The sequence below is a fragment of the Triplophysa dalaica genome, chromosome 15 (genome assembly GCF_015846415.1).
Source record: "Triplophysa dalaica isolate WHDGS20190420 chromosome 15, ASM1584641v1, whole genome shotgun sequence".
NCBI classification, from domain to species: domain Eukaryota; kingdom Metazoa; phylum Chordata; class Actinopteri; order Cypriniformes; family Nemacheilidae; genus Triplophysa; species Triplophysa dalaica.
The window spans coordinates 15,247,700-15,264,886 of NC_079556.1; the positions used below are offsets into that span (position 1 = coordinate 15,247,700).

At 38.9% G+C, this 17,187-nt stretch overlaps 1 protein-coding gene across 2 annotated transcripts in view; it reads left to right on the forward strand.

The window, feature by feature from the left end:
• The window catches only part of rbks (ribokinase), a 55,870-nt gene extending 38,685 nt beyond the window's left edge, over positions 1 to 17,185 (forward strand). The window contains exon 9 of one of the 2 annotated variants that reach the window (XM_056768779.1): positions 16,778 to 17,185. In XM_056768779.1, coding sequence (XP_056624757.1) covers positions 16,778 to 16,951 — 174 coding nt within the window. In that variant the 3' untranslated portion in view covers positions 16,952 to 17,185. Of the gene's footprint in view, positions 1 to 9,344; positions 11,876 to 16,777 lie in introns of those variants that run through there. The other variant, XM_056768780.1, reaches the window with a different exon arrangement.
• The last annotated feature ends 2 nt before the right edge of the window (positions 17,186 to 17,187 follow it).

A 17,187-nucleotide genomic window follows, 5' to 3' on the forward strand; every position in this document is an offset into this window, starting at 1 on the left:
GCTTCAGTGCCCTCCATTTGGGAAAAGCCACGCCGATGTTTATTCGGGTTTTCTGCCGTTTTTTGTCTCGACTTCGCCTTGCTGCATCGTATTTTCTCTTTTTTGAACGAACAGATTGACGCTCTGTTGGCTCTTGTGCAGAGTATATGTGGTCCACCATTATCGCAAGTTTTGCTTCTTACTGCAACAAAGAACCGTTAATATTTCCAATAAAAAACACGACAAGAAAATGCTGTTACTGTTCTTCCTCTACTTCTGCTAATCCTTCTATGTAGTCGCTTTGCAAGCTGCCTCAAAACACAGCCGAAGAAGAAGGACTAGTCCCGTGCATCCTTCATTTTACGAAACGCGTAGATAGCACACGAACATCATGGAGACGTCTATTTGATGTGTGTGTTTACATCTGGAAGACGTATTTTTTAGAGTGTTTGCTCATCTGCAATGCGTCTATAGGACGTTTCCTGTTAGAATATGTCTTTAAGATGTAATGATTTAGAATGTATGTTAAACTGACATAAATTCTAACATAGAAGAGATTATAAAAAGAAAGAAATTAAGTATTGATAGCGCCAGTAGGCGGCAGCGATTCACTGTTTTAAGGAGTGAGACACTTAATTTATTCATTCATCCAATTCGTTCAAAAGTCAGATTATTTTAGGAAGAAAACAAACATCAATGTGAATTCTTTTGTCATTGATAATTACAGACACTATTGAAAAATGAACTAGCAAAACAGATGGCTGCTTTGGTAACTTGTTATACTGATAGTTATAGCTAAATACATTTCAATGGATTAGCTAGCTAACATGTACTTTGCTATTATTACACAATATTCTCATACCTCATTCTCAGTACATGCTTTATTTTATTTTTTGCATCCCTCTCTGACCAGCAGTTAAATATAGTCCGCTGTGCAGCGCTTCTCTTCATTTTTGGCGTACGTTAAGTTACCCGTGTGCTCTCCCATTCAAACACCACTCACGTTGTTTTGGTGAAAGTGCGACTCATTGGTTGGGCGTTACCAATCGGTTCATTGGAGGGGGAGTATTTTTTGTCTAATTTATTATGACAAACTCATATTTGATTAGGAACAAAATTATTATCACAAAATAAAGTAATTCTACATATTTTTCATTTGATCTACTGTGATTTTCATGTTGAAATATTGGAGGGGTTGTAATTGATGGATTTGAATATTGGGGGGGTTACCTCCCCCCCATCCCCCCCATAAACTACGCCCCTGGCTGTAGGTACGAACACATCCACACACACACACTACAGATAGACAGGTTGGCCCGTGCTCCTGCATTTGGAGATCACCCTATTTCCTTGTCTTGAAGCCAGACAACATTGTTCGTAGTTGGTTCAGACAATCCCTATAAGCCTAATTTTTCCTCAGTGAAAAGAGACATAGACGACCCACCACAGGGATCTTTACAGGAGTCATGCTGGGTATTTACCAGAAAACACAGCTTTTCTCCTACCGACAATGATGTCATTACACCAGAAGACTGTAAATGAACCCCACAAAGAGAAACCCACACTGAGCTGCAATGGACAGGAGCAGGCATTGTAATGCCCAGTTCAGATTTGTCTTTTATGATACCCAGTTAACACAGTTACGTTGTGATGATGTACCTGGACCAGACCATATTCGGAGCCACAACGTACCAAATATAGTTCCAGCAATGTATCTTTGTGATTTGCTCACATTTTATACATAATTTTAGTTATTTTCTATTAAAATATGTATTAGAAAAAGTATAACCATTAATAAAACTCAACACAAAAATGTTCATCAGCATCAGAAATTTTATTAAGATACTGAAGTAGAAAAGCAGACATTAAATGTCACATGTGAAACCAAATTTGACTTTACTGCTTATTGTGTACAATTCAATGGCGCACATGAAATAATCAAACTGTATTAACTTTGTTTGAAACAACTGTTGTTGGTTGACAATGCCAGACGCAGACTTATGTTTAATCCCTCCCCCTCAACCACATAAATCTGTTCTGGTAATCAATGACCACTTTTTACAATCCACTCAATTGCTAATGAAATACCACGAAGTCATGCCATATATAAATTTGTAATAATATGTCTTATTAATGCATCATATTATAATAAACTGCATTTTGGCTGGTTTTATTTTGCAGCACGTTTACATATTGACTGTATGGTACAGTGGTGGTACAGAAATTCTGGCCAAATGAATAAGATTTGGAACTTAAAAAATGTTCCACATTTTCACTATCAGTAGGCTTTAAAACAGGCCATGGCCTTTGAGTGGCCACGTCCAATAGTTTTGTCATTTGACTGACAGAAATCTATATGTAACCTTTACCAGAATGTGTATAGGTCTGTTTTGAGAGTATGAGAAGGGGCAGTGGCTGTCATCACAACTAAACATTACGAATCAGACCAATGTTGTCAGATGTCAGACTTGCTCTTGAAGGTTCAGTTTGCAGTCTGTATAAAGTCTGCGTTTAAGTAAAAGATAAAGTAAAAGATAATCATATATTATGTGGGGGAAACTCACATCCAGCACTCGCACAATCAGCACTGGCGCCCCCCAGGGATGCGTTCTCTCCCCACTGCTCTTCTCCCTGTACACAGATGACTGCACTGCCCAGGACCCTTCTATAAAACTTCTGAAGTTCGCAGACGACACCACACTTATTGGCCTCATCCAGGATGGTGATGAGTCTGCTTACAGACAGGAGGTCGAGCAGCTGTCTGTCTGGTGCAGTCATAACAACTTGGAGCTGAACACGCTTAAAACAGTGGAGACGATTGTGGAAACCCCCCTGCACTCCCCCCTCTCACCATCATGAACAGCACTGTGGCAGCAGTGGAGTCATTCAGGTTCCTGGGCACCATCATCTCTCAGGACCTGAAGTGGGACAATCACATTGGCTCTATTGCTAAAAAAGCCCAGCAGAGGTTGTACTTCTTACATCAGCTGAAGAAGTTCAACTTACCGCAAACTCTATTAAAACAGTTTTACTCAGCGGTCATAGAGTCTGTTCTCTGCACATCCATCACTGTCTTGTTTGGCTCAACCACAAAGTCAGACCTCAGAAGACTACAGAGGACGGTTCGGACTGCTGAGAAGATCATTGGTGCTCCCCTGCCCACCCTCCAAGAACTGTATACATCCAGAGTGAGGAAAAGGGCTCAGAAAATCACCCTGGACCTCTCACATCCAAGCCATCATCTCTTCACAATGCTGCCGTCTGGTCGGCGCTACAGAGCACTGAGCACCAAAACAACCAGACACAAAAATAGCTTCTTCCCTCAGGCCATCTACCTCTTGAACAGTTAATTTATTTTTTAATTTTTTTCTTGCGTGCAAGACTTCTTATGTGCAATTAACTCTGTGCAATAATAACAAAGTGAAATCTTCAATATCCTTCAGATAATATAGTATCTATTTTTTATACAACTTTTTCTGTAAATTATATTTCATCTTGCTGTATATAACGCATACCTTTTACTGAAATAGTCTATTCTATTTTTTACTTGTACATATTTACATACACACATAACTTTACCTTTCTATAGCTTTACTCTTATGTTTACTGTATTGTATTTCTTAATTTTTATACCCATAGGCCCTTATTTAAATTATCTGTGTAACTGTTTTTTGCATTGTTTGATGGTCTCTGTGTTGTTGCTTATTCTTTGTACTGGATGCTCCTGTCACCAAAACAAATTCCTTGTATGTGCAAACATACTTGGCAATAAAGCTCTTTCTGATTCTTCTGATTCTATATTATTGCATATTTCTTCGACAATTCTGCATCTGGAGATATTGTGAGGTAGACGGTTGGTTCCTGTAAAAAAAAAAGTGTATGCTTGTCAAGCTTCTAAACATTCTCAAGAGTTTTCTCCTGACCAATTGTTTAATTATTCAGAAAAGCATGAGCTTATAAGAATGATAAAGAGTTGGGTGGAGAAGTTTAGTCATTTGCCTAAACAATGTGGAGACATTACTTAAAGCTTTCAAAGTCATGAGAATTTTTCTAGAACTACATCATACAGTATGTCCAACATTATCACAGCTGCTTTTCCATTCACCCAAATAAAAAATGCTAAACTTGACCAAGGAGTTGCTTTGTTGTAGATTTTTGTCTGTCACTAATCATTTGAAGAGTTTAGATAACTGCAGCCTTTGGCCTTGTTGATACAGTATATGTGGGCTCCTCAAATGCAGTTAACTTCCGCTCTGTGTTTGGCTAGTGCCTAATAATATAACTGTTTATATTTAATTTATATTAATATTCAAATATATTATTATTTTTATTATATAATAATTGTATGAAATAAACGATTTATTGAGTGGGTCCTTTAGTTTTGTAACATTTAAAGAAACCATATGGGACATCTCAGTCTAAATTCAAAATATTGGAGAGCCAATATTGGCCTTCTGTTTCTTTTGCTTGTTATCAGAAATGATCAAAAGGCACTCTTATTATTTTTGAATGTGTACCGGAAGTTAAGGGCAGTCCACAACCTTGCGCATGCGTGTAACATTTGTTTATATTGTCACTTTGAAACCGTCTATAATATAAGTGGGAACCAATAGATAGGCATATCTCAGTCAAAGGTGTATAAAAGACACTGATAGTTAGGGAGCAGGCCACTGAGGCGAGTAATATTCTAGACTTGTAAAAAAAAAGTGAAATGATGGTATTAAATTTGAGAGCATTACCACATTCCTCTGTGCTTTCATATCATAGATGTAATACCCACCCCCACCAAGAAAATATTAGTCTATCCTCTGCAGGCATGGTGAAATGCCTGAACTTATCAGTTTCATTGACGTAGACTTTACTGAAAAAAAGAAACAATTGAACATTAAAGGAGTAGTTCATTAAAAATTTCACGATAATTCACTCACCCACACATACAAGCAGTCTGTGTGTTTATTTCTTCTGTCAAAATAAAGTGAGGCTTTTGAGGAAAGCTTCCCAGGGTTCTTATCCATATAATGCACTAAAAGGGGGTGCTGTTGGTTAAGGTCCGAATTTCAGTTAATCGCAGCTTCAAAAGGCTCCAAACGACACCAGCTGATGAATAGGCTGATCAACAAATAAATTATATTATTTTTAAACATAAATATGTCTTCCTCTTCCTTGTAGGTCCTCCAGGATGCGAATTCTTGACTTGCCTATTACGTAATCACGTTGGAAAGGTTACATGTGATGTAGATTTCAAAAGATTAAAAAATCCCTGATATGCACACGAACTGACCATTTTAAACAATAGAGTTGCATAAAGACATATAACGTGTCATTCAACATCCAAGAACTTTTGAACGTGTAATTCAACAACTATTGAATAGTTTTCTTACTCTACACTCGTAAACACGGAGTCGGAATTTCCTCTGACGTGGCGGGTGACATTTCCAACATGATTACAGTGTATATGAACTCATGTACATTTTACATGGAGATACTCCGAGGCAGAGCAACCCATATTTTATGTTTAAAAATAATATAATTTTTTCTTTATCTTGGAAAATTGGTAATCGTTTCACTTAACAGCACCTTTATTCATCGGCTGGTGTCGTTTAGAACCTTTTGAAGCTGCGATGAAAAAGCACCAACAGATTTTTGGATTAGTGTGATGTCCTTTCATGCTGCAAACACTCCACCATCATCCCTGTACAGAAAAAACGAAAATCTCTGGATTTAATGACTATTTACTATGCCTGTTGCTTTAACATCTGTGGTCATGAAGTCATTTAAGAGACTTGTACTGGCCCACCTGAAGGACATCGCCAGACCCCTTCTTGATCCCCTCCAGTTTGCTCACATGGGACTGTATTACATCCCAGAACACCTAGACAGACCAGGGATTTACGTCAGGATCCTGTTTGTAGACTTCAGCTTGGCCTTCAGCACCATAATCCCAGGACCTCCTTCTGCCCAAACTGCCCAGCTCTGTGCCAACCTCTACCTGTCAGTGGATTATTAACTTCCTATTGAACAGGCAGCAGCTATATAGGTTGGGAAAATTTATATCCAGCACATATACCAGCAGCACCGGAGCTCCTTGAGGATGTGTTCTTTCTCTACTGCTATTTTCACTCGACAGACCCTTCTGTCAAACTCCTGAATTTTGCAAATGGCCCAGACAGGTGATGAATCTGCTTACAGAAAGGAGCTTGATCAGCTGGCTGCCTGTTGCAGTCAAAACAACTTAGAGCTGAATGCAATCAAGACAGTGGTTCGAACCCTCCATCACTTCCTCCCCTCACCATCCTTGACAGTACTGTGGATACTGTGGAGTCATTCAGGTTCCTGGGCTTCACCATCTCTCAGGACCTGTAATGGGAGTCCCACATACACTCCATTGTAAAGAAAGCCCAGTAGAGGTTATACTTCATCCGTCAATTGAGGAAGTTCAACCTACCACAGAAGCTACTGACCCAGTTCTACTCAGCAATTTTTTGAGTGAAAAACAGGATGGAAAAAAATCATCGACACAAACTTTTTGAACTGCAACCCTCTGCCCAGCGCTTCACAGCACCAAACAACAGGATTTCCAGACACAAAACCAGCTTCTTCCCCAAGGCAATCTCCCTCCCGAAATAGATAACTGCTCCTTAAGAGCAATATTCTACTTTCACTACTCCTATAGTGTGCACTATATAGCCTTATTAGGTTACATGCAATCTGGTAATATGCATATTCTACTATATACTACCCTGTACAATGTTCAATACAATTCAAGTTTATTTATATAGCGCTTTTCACAATGTGCATTGTTCCAAAGCAGCTTTACAGGGGCAAGCAGGAAAACAGTAAAGGTAAAGCACAATACATGATGTTTATAGAACGAGCAAGATCATTCTAATAAATAATATCTAATTAATAAATAAATGCAGTCTCCCGGTGAGCAAGCCAACACTGCCCTGCTGTGGCGAGGAACCCAAACTTCAATTATAGATTAGTGGAGAAAAAAAACCTAGGGAGAAACCAGGCTCAGCATGGAGGGCCAGATCCCCTCTGACGTGTCATAGCTGCACTCAGTGACCCCGACCAAAAGCCACCAAGCAAATATCAACCACCATCCGCAACCCAGAAAATCCCACTCGCCGAAAACCGTGCAGGTTCAACCAGGTCCCACTCCACGATCGACACCAGAAAACAGACGAACAACCAGGGAAAATAGTAATCGCATGTTGTAACTTTATTTCTCTGTTGTCCGACATCGACCACAAAACAAGGCCAAACCGGACCCACACAGCCCCAGCAAATGAATCCCCCCAACCACAACCAACGAGCCCCCCCACTCCCCACAAACACCCACCCAGGAACCTCCAATCAGGGCCACTGAATGCAGCTATAATTTCACACTGATGACATGTGATGCAAGTTTAGCATTAAATACCAAGTATTGTAACTTCAGCATTAAGCTAACAAGTAGTCCGTCTTTGCTCTTGGTTGGGGATGGAGTGGTCTGAGCTGGGATGTTCAGATGGTCGTATTTCTCTTTGGTGGTGGCGGAATTGCCTTAGATGGAGCTGGGATGGTCAGTCAGTCTGGAGCTGTAGCTGGCGTATTCTCTAGTTGGGGATGGGCATACATTAACTATGTATTAAGTGAAAGCTTGGCTGAAAAGATGTGTCTTTAATCTAGATTTAAAATGGGAGAGTGTGTCTGACCCTCGAATAGTATCAGGAAGGCTATTCCAGAGTTTAGGTGCTACGTATGAGAAAACTCGACTCCCTTTGGTGGATTTAGTTATTCTAGGTGTTATCAAAAGTCCTAAGTTTTGAGATCTTGGAGAGCGTGATGGGTTGTAATTTGATAAAAGCTCAGTTAAGTTAGTAGGGGCTAAACCGTTTAAGGCTTTGTAGGTAATTAAAATAATATTAAAATCAATACGATACTTAATGGGTAGCCAGTGAAGCGATGATAAAACTGGGGTTATGTGATCGTATTTTCTTGACCTGGTAAGAACTCTGGCAGCTGCATTCTGAACTAACTGTAGTTTATTAATTGATGATACAGGACAACGACTAATTAGAGCATTACAATAGTCAAGTCTTGAGGTCACAAATGCATGAAAAAGCTTTACTGCGTCAGCAACACATAAAATACTTTGTAATTTGGCATCATTTCTAAGGTGGAAGAAGGCTGTTTTTGTGATATTTGAGATGTGATTTTTAAATGACAGGTTGCCGTCATTTGAAAAACAAATGTTGTAATCTGAGATATACTGTTTATGTGTTCTTGGTGCTATGAGTAATATTTCTGTTTTGCTAGAGTTTAAAAGAAGGAAAATAACTAGTCATCCAATGTTTTTGTCTTCGATGTACTCTGCCAGTTTGGATAGCTTGAAGGAATCATCTGGTCTTGATGAGATATACAGTATTGTTCAAAATAATAGCAGTACAATGTGACTAACCAGAATAATCAAGGTTTTTAGTATATTTTTTATTGCTACGTGGCAAACAAGTTACCAGTAGGTTCAGTAGATTCTCAGAAAACAAACAAGACCCAGCATTCATGATATGCACGCTCTTAAGGCTGTGCAATTGGGCAATTAGTTGAAAGGGGTGTGTTCAAAAAAATAGCAGTGTCTACCTTTGACTGTACAAACTCAAAACTATTTTGTACAAACATTTTTTTTCTTCTGGGATTTAGCAATCCTGTGAATCACTTAACTAATATTTAGTTATATGACCACAGTTTTTTAAAACTGCTTGACATCTGTGTGGCATGGAGTCAACCAACTTGTGGCACCTCTCAGCTGTTATTCCACTCCATGATTCTTTAACAACATTCCACAATTCATTCTCATTTCTTGGTTTTGCTTCAGAAACAGCATTTTTGATATCACCCCACAAGTTCTCAATTGGATTAAGGTCTGGAGATTGGGCTGGCCACTCCATAACATTAATTTTGTTGGTTTGGAACCAAGACTTTGCCCGTTTACTAGTGTGTTTTGGGTCATTGTCTTGTTGAAACAACCATTTCAAGGGCATGTCCTCTTCAGCATAGGGCAACATGACCTCTTCAAGTATTTTAACATATGCAAACTGATCCATGATCCCTGGTATGTGATAAATAGGCCCAACACCATAGTAGGAGAAACATGCCCATATCATGATGCTTGCACCTCCATGCTTCACTGTCTTCACTGTGTACTGTGGCTTGAATTCAGAGTTTGGGGGTCGTCTCACAAACTGCCTGTGGCCCTTGGACCCAAAAAGAACAATTTTACTCTCATCAGTCCACAAAATGTTCCTCCATTTCTCTTTAGGCCAGTTGATGTGTTCTTTGGCAAATTGTAACCTCTTCTGCACATGCCTTTTTTTTAACAGAGGGACTTTGCGGGGGATTCTTGAAAATAGATTAGCTTCACACAGACGTCTTCTAACTGTCACAGTACTTACAGGTAACTCCCAGACTGTCTTTGATCATCCTGGAGGTGATCATTGGCTGAGCCTTTGCCATTCTGGTTATTCTTCTATCCATTTTGATGGTTGTCTTCAGTTTTCTTCCACGTCTCTCTGGTTTTGCTCTCCATTTTAAGGCATTGGAGATCATTTTAGCTGAACAGCCTATCATTTTTTGCACCTCTTTATAGGTTTTCCCATCTCCAATCAACTTTTTAATCAAAGTACGCTGTTCTTCTGAACAATGTCTTGAACGACCCATTTTTCCTCAGCTTTCAAATGCATGTTCAACAAGTGTTGGCTTCATCCTTAAATAGGGGCCACCTGATTCACACCTGTTTCTTCACAAAATTGATGACCTCAGTGATTGAATGCCACACTGCTATTTTTTTGAACACACCCCTTTCAACTAATTGCCCAATTGCACAGCCTTAAGAGCGTGCATATCATGAATGCTGGGTCTTGTTTGTTTTCTGAGAATCTACTGAACCTACTGGTAACTTGTTTGCCACGTAGCAATAAAAAATATACTAAAAACCTTGATTATTCTGGTTAGTCACATTGTACTGCTATTATTTTGAACAATACTGTATAGCTGAGTATCATCTGCATAACAGTGGAAGCTAATTCCATGTTTTCTAATAATGTTGCCAAGGGGCAGCATGTATATGGAGAAAAGCAGGGGTCCAAAAAACGATCCCTGAGGTAATCCATATTTTACTTGCGTTAGATTTGACGATTTCCCATTTAAATGGACATATTGATATTTGTCTGATAAGTAAGATCTGAACCATTGTAGTGCCTGTCCCTGAATACCGGTACAATTGTGTAAATGATCTAATAGTATTTTATGGTCTACAGCAGGGTTACTCAAATCTTACCCTGGAGATCCGGAGCACTGCAGAGTTTAGCTCCAACCCTGATCAAACTTGCATACCTGTGATTTTCTAGTGATACTGAACAACTTGATTAGCTTGCTCAGGTGTGTTTGATCAGGGCTGGAGCTAAACTCTGCAGTGCTCCGGACCTCCAGGGTAAGATTTGAGTAACCCTGGTCTACAGTATCGAAAGCAGCGCTAAGGTCAAGCAGGAGTGAGATGTTACCTTTATCTGATGCAATAAGAAGGTCATTTGTAATTCTAACGAGTGCAGTTTCAGTGCTATGATGCGGTCTAAAGCCAGACTGAACTTTTCGTGCATGTCATTATTTTGTAGGAAAGTACACGACTGATTGGACACTACTTTTTCTAGTATTTTAGACAAGAACGGGAGATTTGAAATCAGTCTATAGCTTCCAAGTTCATTGGGGTCTAAGTTTTTGATAAGAGCCTTAATTACAGCCAGCTTAAAGGGTCCTGGGACATGGCCTAGATTAATTGACGAGTTGATAATGTTATAAATGAGATCAATTGCAACAGGTAGTAACTCTTGTAATAATGTAGTTGGGATGGGGTCTAATAAGCATGTTGTCGGTTTGGATGTTGCAATAAGTTTAATTAAAACTTCCTGATTTATAGGAGAAAAACACTCTAGCTTTTCTTTTTGGTCGACGGTTGAAACGAATTCTTCCGACACACTTGGAGGTTTGGTTTCAGCTATGTTGTCTCGTATTATTTCGATTTTCTCAGTAAAAAACTTCATAAATTCATTGCTACCAAGGTGCGGCGGAATACCCAGGTCAGGTGGAGTCTGTTTGTTTGTTAGTTTGGCAATTGTACTAAATAAAAACCTTGGATTGTTTTTGTTATTTTCTATTAGGTTACGGAAGTGCTCAGCTTTTGCTGCTTTTAGTGCCTTTTTGTAACAGCTTGCAATCTCTTTCCATGCAATTTCAAAGACCTCTAATTGGGTTTGTTTCCATTTTCGCTCCAGTTTACGCGTTTCTCTTTTTAGGGCGCGAGTGGTGTTATTATACCATGGTGCTATGATCTTTTCATTAATCTTTTTTGACTTCATAGGTGCGACCGCTTCTAATATATTCGAAAAAAGTGCCCATGTTGCTGGTCATGTCATCGAGCGATTCTATATTTGTTGACAAGGTTATTAAAGGCGTCAGATCTGGCAAGTAGTTGCTAGGTGATTGCTCTACCCTGTCAATAACGAGATATACAACTGATTTCTGCAGTGTACAAGATGGTGATCGGAAACATCGTCGCTTTGAGGTTTAATATCGATATTGGTTAGATCGGCTCCATGAGATATAAACAAGTCTAGTGTATGATTGGTTGATGGGTAGGTCTCTTATATGTTATTATCCCCCATTTTCTGCATATTTTAGAATCTTTTTGACTGTAAATCTTATTATATTTGTATTGTCATTGTTATTGAACACATGAAGGTAACAAGGTGCAAAATGGCATAGAAAGCCCTCCTGAAATCTGTCAGTATTGCTTTATCAGCTTCAGATAAAGGAAACATCTCACTCTTAGTCCTGCTTGACCTTAGTGCTGCTTTTGATACTGTAGACCATAAAATACTACTAGATCGTTTACACCATTATATCGGTATTCAGGGACAGGCACTGCAATGGTTCAGATCTTACTTAACAGACCGATATCAATACGTCCATTTAAATGGGAAATCGTCAAATCTTACGCAAGTCAATTATGGATTACCACAGGGATCGGTTTTAGGACCCTTGCTTTTCTCCATATACATGCTGCCCCTCGGCAACATTATTAGAAAACATGGAATTAGCTTCCACTGTTATGCAGATGATACTCAGCTATATATCTCATCAAGACCAGATGATTCCTTTAAGCTATCCAAACTGGCAGAGTGCATCGAGGACATAAAACATTGGATGACTAGTAATTTCCTCCTTTTAAACTCTAGCAAAACAGAAATATTACTTATAGCACCAAAATTAAGTAAACCGAATATCTCCGATTACAGCCTGCAAATTGAAAGCTGCACTGTTACTCCAACAAATACAGTTAAAGACCTAGGCGTTATATTAGACGGCAACCTGTCATTTAAAAATCACATCTCAAATATCACAAAAACAGCCTTCTTCCACCTTAGAAATGTTGCCAAATTACGAAATAGTTTATGTGTTGCAGACGCAGAAAAGCTTATTCATGCATTTGTGACCTCACGGCTTGACTATTGTAATGCTCTACTTAGTGGTTGTCCTGTATCATCGATAAACAAACTACAGTTAGTTCAGAATGCAGCTGCCAGAGTTCTTACTAGGTCAAGAAAATACGATCACATAACCCCAGTTTTATCATCGCTTCACTGGCTACCCATTAAGTATCGCATTGATTTTAAAATTATTTTAATTACTTACAAAGCCCTGAACGGTTTAGCACCTACTTACTTAACCGAGCTTTTATCACGTTACAACCCATCACGCTCGCTGAGATCTCAAAACTTAGGACTTTTGACAATACCTAGAATAACAAAATCCACCAAAGGTGGACGAGCTTTCTCATACGTAGCACCTAAACTCTGGAATAGCCTTCCTGATACTATTCGAGGGTCAGACACACTCTCCCAATTTAAATCTAGATTAAAGACACATCTTTTCAGCCAAGCTTTCACTTAATGCATAGTTAATGAACAGCAGCTACGCTAATTATTCTCTTTATTCTCTTTCCGCCTCTGCCTCGGGATGCCCATCCCGAGGTAGGAAGAAGTTCCACCATGTCCAGACGACCGACAGATGCCCATCCCGAGGTAGGAAGAAGTTCCACCATGTCCAGACGACCGACAGATGCCCATCCCCAATTTGAGATTACACCAGATACAGCTGCAGACTGACTGACCATCCCAGCTCCATCTAAGGCAATTCCACCAGCTGCCAAGAGAAATATGACCATCGGACCATCCCAGCTCAGACCACTACATCCCCAACCAAGAGCAAAGACGGACTATTTGTCTTATTAATGCTGAAGTTACAATATTTGGTATTAAATGCTAAACTAAAATCACATGTCACCAGTCTGAGTGCAGCTATGACACGTCAGAGGGGATCTGGCCCTCCCGGTTGAGCCTGGTTTCTCCCGAGGTTTTTTTCTCCATTAATCAATCATTGGAGTTTGGGTTCCTCGCCACAGCAGGGCAGTGTTGGCCTGCTCACCGGGAGACTGCATTCAAGTATTGAGAGAGAAACCCTTCCCCCTATCAGTACTAATTGATATCAGCTGCTTTAGTCCTAATTGATGGCCTATAAAGGCTTCTCATTACCTAGAAGGACATAGGATACTTCATGATGGGTAAAAGCAAAGAACTCTCTGTAGATCTTCGTAATCTTATTGTTGAAAAGCATTTTGATGGGAATGGTTATAGGCGCATTTCCAGAATGCTGAATGTTCCTGTGAGCACTGTGGGGGCCATTATCCGGAAATGGAAAGAGCATCAGTTCACCATAAACCGGCCACGATCAGGTGCTCCACGTAAGATCCCTGTGGAGGAGTCCAAAGAATAATCAGGAGAGTTTTCCAAGAGCCAAGATCCACTCGGGCAGAACTTCAGGAAGACCTTGCATCAGCAGGTACTGTTGTTTCAAAGAAAACTATAAGCAATGCACTGAACCGCCATGGCATCCATGCACGCTCACCACGCAAGACTCCATTGTTGAACAAAAAGCATGTTGAGGCTCGGTTAAAGTTTGCGAAAGAGCATTTGGAGAAGCCTGTGGATTATTGTGAGACTATAGTATGGTCAGATGAAAGCAAAATTGAACTTTTTGGCAGTCATTCTACACACCATGTTTGGAGAAGAAATGGCACTGCCCACCACCCCAAGAACACCGTACCAACAGTTAAGTTTGGAGGTGGAAGCATCATTGTTTGGGGCTGCTTTTCAGCAAGGGGTACTGGCAGACTTCATATTATTGAAGCTAGGATGAATGGAGAAATGTACTGGGACATTCTGGATAAAAATCTGCAGCCATCTACCAGAAAGCTGAAAATGAAAAGAGGGTGGACATTTCAGCAAGACAATGATCCCAAACACAAGGCCAAGGACACAATGAAGTGGTTTCAAAGAAAGAAAATCAAGCTGCTTGAATGGCCCAGTCAATCACATGACCTAAATCCCATAGAAAATCTATGGAGAGAACTGAAGATCAAAGTTCATATAAGAGGCCCAAGGAACCTTCAAGATTTAAAGACCATTTGTGTGGAAGAATGGGCCAGAATCACTCCTGAGCAATGCAGACGACTGGTCTCTCCATACAAGAGGCATCTAGAAGCTGTAATCACCAACAAAGGCTTTTTTACAAAGTATTAAATAAAGTGTGTTCAATATTTATTACCTGTGTCATTTCACTTTATTTATTATGACTGAACTTGTATACTTAAATGTTCTGATTTCTTTGTATGAATTCAATATTTGGCTTGATGGCTACATCTGGTGGAAATTTTGTGTCAATAGCCCGCTTAGAAATCCCCTTACTGATAAAAATGCTGATGTGTCAAATACTTATTTTCCCCGCTGTGTATATATACATATATACATATATACATATATATACTAGAAGCTTCAAACACCAAACAAAATTCCTTGTGTGCGCAAGCACACTTGGCAATAAAGCTCTTGTGATTCTGATATTTGGAAGAATGTTAGTTATTTTCAGTTCTGTGACATTGAATACCATAGTAGTCAAAATGGAAGTCAATGGTGCCCCATAAATATTTGTTTTCCTAAACTCTCCAAAATATCTCATTTTGTGTTCAACAGAACAAAAAAAAGACCTACGATAGTAGTGGATGATGTCCCAGATTTGAAAATTGCTAACATTCTTCCAAATATCTGTCTCTGGGTTCATTGGAACAAAGACATTTATACAGGGTTAAAACAAACTGAAGGTGAGTAAATGATGACAGAATTTTAGGTAAACGTTCCCTTTAACCTACAATATAACTAGCCTTATATGGGTAAAAACCTAGCAAACCTTTCCTCTATGCCTCAATTTCTTTTCGACATAAGAAATAAACACGGACGACTTGTATAACGTGGGTGAGTGAATATCATGAATTTTTTATTTTATAGTGAAGTACTCCTTTAAACAGAAAACAGAACAAATTTAAATAAAAAACACAAGAATTCCATTTGTACGTTTTGTCTAATGGACTTATGTTAGTAAAATTTTATTAATCAAAAACATGTAATCATTATCCAGTAAATAACCTTAAATGGCAGATCTCATAATCATGACATTTTCACAACAAAAAACACTACTGTGTGTCTAGATGTTTATAGTTCGTATTCTTAAGTGTCATTTCTCATTATTGTAACACAGTACAACAGAATGCAACATTCCCGTTTCAGAATTTATTTTCATTATAGAATTGATTAAAAAAACTGTCCAATTTACTGCATGTCAGCTGCATGTTTAATTTACTGCATGTTTTTATGCAAGGTACTGCATGTCTCAGCATGTGTTCTAAACATTAACAAAAACTTTGAGGCATTTGGCTGCACTACACAATGACGGGGAGGTCAATAAGAGCCTAAAGCATGTTGATTCAGCATCTACAGACTTACTCACCATGCCAAGTGAGCACATGACTCAATAACACTCACAGGATGACATGTGATGTGAAATCGTGCATTGTAAAACACTGTCGCTTTAAATCTGAGTGAGGAGAGAGATGGGGGTCCTAAAAAGACGTTGGGGAAGTGAATATGTTCACCGAGGTGTGCATTGCGGTTTGTCAATAAACTCGTTCGTCAAAAGAAATCGCCTCTTTACGGTCATTTTACAGTAATCGCAATCAAATATGATCATGATCAGTTTGTAAGTAAACACTTTTTATTTGTACATTGTGATCAAATGTGTTCCCCATATTTATTACATCCTTTAAACCTCTCTCTGGCATGGATAAATATGATGGCACCCCCTGCTGTCGTATTAAAGGGATAGTTCATCCAAAAAGTCACAAATTCCTCACTCTAGTTATTCAAAACCTGTATTCATTTCTTTGTTTGGTTGAACACAAAGAAATATTTTTGGACGAATGCTTGTAACCAAACAGTTCTTGGGACCCCACTGACTACCATAGTAGGACCTAGAATGGTTTGCTGTCCTACATTCTTCAAAATATCTTCTTTTGTGTTCAACATAAAAAAAATTAAGTAATTTTCCTGACAACGGTAGTCAATGGGGTGTGGTTCTCAAGAACTTCGTTATAACTTTGGTTAAAGCATTCTTCCAAATATCAGAACAAAGACATTTAAAAATATTTTGAACAACTCCCAAGGTGAGTAAATGATGACAGAATTTGATTGGTGAATTGTCCCTTTAATTTCTCTGTAGTTACGTCTCTTCGTTAAATCTTAAAACTATGAGTATTGCCTGATTTCTTTCAATGTATTAAAACTTTTTGTGATATCTTCTGTTGTAACAGGGAGCAGGTGACAGCTTTATTGGTGCTCTGGCTTTCTACGTGGCACATTATCCCACAATGCACTTGGAAGAGATGGCCAGAAGAGCCAACCTTGTTGCTGCGGTGTCTGTACAAAAAGTCGGCACTCAAACATCGTTTCCATTTCGGAAGGATCTGCCAGCTGAACTATTCTGATTACTTGTCATGGCCCATTGTATTTAAATAATAATAGTTAAAACCAATGTCTAGTTTAAATAGTCACAGACTTACTTATATTACACAAAGTACCATGTACTGAAAACCCTTATGAAATCTCCAATATCCATTTTAAATGTTTATACAAATATTTCACAGTAACAAATGGATTACAGATTGCAATTGTGTTAAAATTGTGCAATTATATCAAATAAAGTAATTTTGTATAAATAAGT